This window comes from Tachysurus vachellii, chromosome 5 (assembly GCF_030014155.1).
Source record: "Tachysurus vachellii isolate PV-2020 chromosome 5, HZAU_Pvac_v1, whole genome shotgun sequence".
Classification (NCBI taxonomy): domain Eukaryota; kingdom Metazoa; phylum Chordata; class Actinopteri; order Siluriformes; family Bagridae; genus Tachysurus; species Tachysurus vachellii.
Window position 1 is genome coordinate 28,072,550 of NC_083464.1, and position 2,919 is coordinate 28,075,468.

The window sequence follows — 2,919 nt, forward strand, 5'->3', positions numbered from 1 at the left end:
AGTGTACAGATGTGAGTGTTGAGATGTGAGTGTTTAATTGTGTGTATAGATGTGAGTGTTTAGTTGTGAGTGATGAGATGGGAGTGTTTAGTTGTGAGTGTTGAGATGTGAGTGTTGAGATGTGAGTGTTGAGATGTGAGTGTTGGGATGTGAGTGTTTAGTTGTGAGTGTTTAGTTGTGAGTGTTGAGATGTGAGTGTATAGATGTGATTGTTTATTTGTGAGTGTATAGATGTGAGTGTATAGTTGTGAGTGTTTAGTTGTGTTGAGATGCGAGTGTTGAGATGTGAGTGTGTAGTTGCGAGTGTTGAGATGTGATTTTATAGATGTGAGTGTATAGATGTGTGTTTGAGTGCCTAGATGAGTGAACTCTGGAGTACTAGAACAGGAACCTGTGCAGAACCAGCACCAGGCCTCACCAGGTTTTTCACTAAAGTTCCACACATTTATATTTCTGACTTATCCTTTTGTAACGTTATTTGGGTGAAAGTTAGCTCTAATGATCTGTTGGCCAGCACAACAAGGCTGCATTCATTCAGTAAGATGGAAAAGGAAATGATCCCCACAGGAATGTGATTTGAATGAGCTGGAAGTGAAACTTATCTGTGGATATGTTCCACCACATCATACCCCAACACCACCCGCCTCTGCAGCAGGAGGAACTTTGAACGCGAGCTACAGAAGATGAACTTTTGAACTTTGTCTTTTTTCGTCTCGTGCACGCGCTCGGAGTGGCTTTAGCGGTCGGGCACGCGCTCGCGCCGCCCCAGTCATTGTGAGCGGTGTGTGTGTCAGTGAGAGAAGGAACGGAAACTCACTTTCTACTAATAAATAAACTTAACAGTGTGGATTCTTCAGGAAATAGATGTGATCATGTCTAAACCCAATTACACTGGAGTTTATCACTGGGTCTCTCAGGACAACTTTGAAGCCTATCTGGCTGCTTTAGGTGAGTGTGACGTCATAACTTTTCCTTTTAACGGTGACTGTTCGAATTCATCACTGTACTTAAGTTAAGTTAACATTAACATCGTGTACTCATTAATCAACACAAATCTGTGATGCTCATTAATTCTGTATCACTCGTGTGTATGTGTGTGTATGTATTTATATGTACTGTATGTGTGTGCATGTGTGTATGTGTATATATATATATATATATATATATATATATATATATATATATATATATATATATGTGTGTGTCTGTGTGTGTGTATGTATGTATGTATGTATTTATATGTATGTGTGTGCATGTGTATGTGTGTGTGTGTATGTATGTATTTATATGTATGTGTATGTGCATGTGCATGTGTGTGTATGCATGTGTATGTATGTATGTATGTATCTATCTATGTATCTATGTGTGTGGGTGTGTGTGTTAGACATTAATATAGCGTTGAGGAAGGTGGTGTGTATGCTGAGACCCAGTAAACACATTGAACACGATGATAATTCCGGAAACATGAAGATTAAAACCGTCACGACGTTTAAGAACTTTGACATGGACTTCACTCTGGGACAGGAGTTCACTGAGGACCTGGGACCCGTCGACGGCAGGAAGTGCCAGGTGAGGTACTTCTGCATTCACATCACAACACCTGAACACAGATCATAAAGGACACCTTAAAGGTTCACATCATACTCATGTGTCCTGATCACATCATATTCACACGTTCAAGCGAACTACAAACTAAAAATGTGTGTGTGTGTGTGTGTGTGTGTGTGTGTAGACCACAGTGGACTGGGACGGTGATAAACTGTTGTGCGTACAGAAAGGAGAGAAAGAAGGACGAGGATGGACACATTGGCTTGAAGGAAACTTACTTCACCTGGTAAAAAATAAAACATTTACTATAAACTCAGAATTATTCAGAAAATACTTATTATTTATAGAAACAATACACGTTTAACAGGGAAACTGATCCATTTAAAGAACAGTATAAAAGATGATCAAAAACTGAATGAAAGTTGAATAAACAAATTGTGAGTGTGTGTGTTTGTGAGTGTGAGAGAGCGAGAGAAAGAACCATAAAAATGAAACATTTTCAGGAGAAAAAGTCTAAAACAAGAAAATCTCTCTCTCAACCTCCCCTCTCTCCCTCTTGCCCTCTCTCGACACTTCTCTCTCCCTCACTCCCCCCTCTCTTCCCACCCCCCATCCCTTCTCTCACACACCTCCCTCCCTCTCTAGGAGCTGCGTGTGAATAATGTTGTGGCTAAGCAGGTCTTCAAGAAAGCAGAATGAGCAGCTGGTTCCTGGGACAATGAGCCCAAAGCACTGTGGGAAAACTGGGAGAGCCAACCAGCCAATCAGCAGATGCTATTAACTCTTTTTTCTAAAGGTTATTTTAATGAGTTTATTTCAATATAACATGCTAACAATAAGGATAAATATGAGTACATTTTCATCAGAGCTGTAGGTCTCTAGCTTGTCCACTGGAGGGCAGAAGAGTGCTGTTTTTGTGTGTGTGTGTGTGTGTGTGTGTGTGTGTGTGTTCTCTTTCACAGTGCATTAGAAAGTTTTAATACTTTGATGTACTAAAAGAATAAACTGATGAGATTTACATGGCCATTAAATCTTTTTGTCAAGTTCTTTTTGTTTTGTATGTTTATTTGATGTTTATATACTGATTTGGCTAAAGCAGTTTTCGGATTAATGTAGTTTGGGGGTGGGGCTATGTACAAACACTGTGACGTCACTTAATAGATTCCTCAGCTTTGGACCAATCACGTTTTAAAGGTAATAATCTGCTGAAGGTTTCCCTTGGAACAGCAATGCGTGGTTGTTTAGTAACAGGTGATGGCATCACTCAGGTAGGGATACAGGTGCAGATGTAACTGCTTTAAGCTCTTACTGACACACTTAATAGACTAAAGAGACACAGAATATCATGCTGCAGAGAAACTTATCTGGACA

General features: G+C 39.9%; 1 protein-coding gene across 1 annotated transcript; it reads left to right on the forward strand.

The window, feature by feature from the left end:
* The first annotated feature begins 757 nt into the window (after nucleotides 1-757).
* Nucleotides 758-2,595, forward strand: rbp5 (retinol binding protein 1a, cellular). The gene is made up of 4 exons (XM_060871006.1): nucleotides 758-948; nucleotides 1,385-1,569; nucleotides 1,733-1,834; nucleotides 2,194-2,595. The coding sequence occupies exons 1-4, from the start codon at nucleotides 873-875 to the stop codon at nucleotides 2,245-2,247; spliced, it is 417 nt and encodes a 138-aa protein (XP_060726989.1). The 5' UTR covers nucleotides 758-872; the 3' UTR covers nucleotides 2,248-2,595.
* The last annotated feature ends 324 nt before the right edge of the window (nucleotides 2,596-2,919 follow it).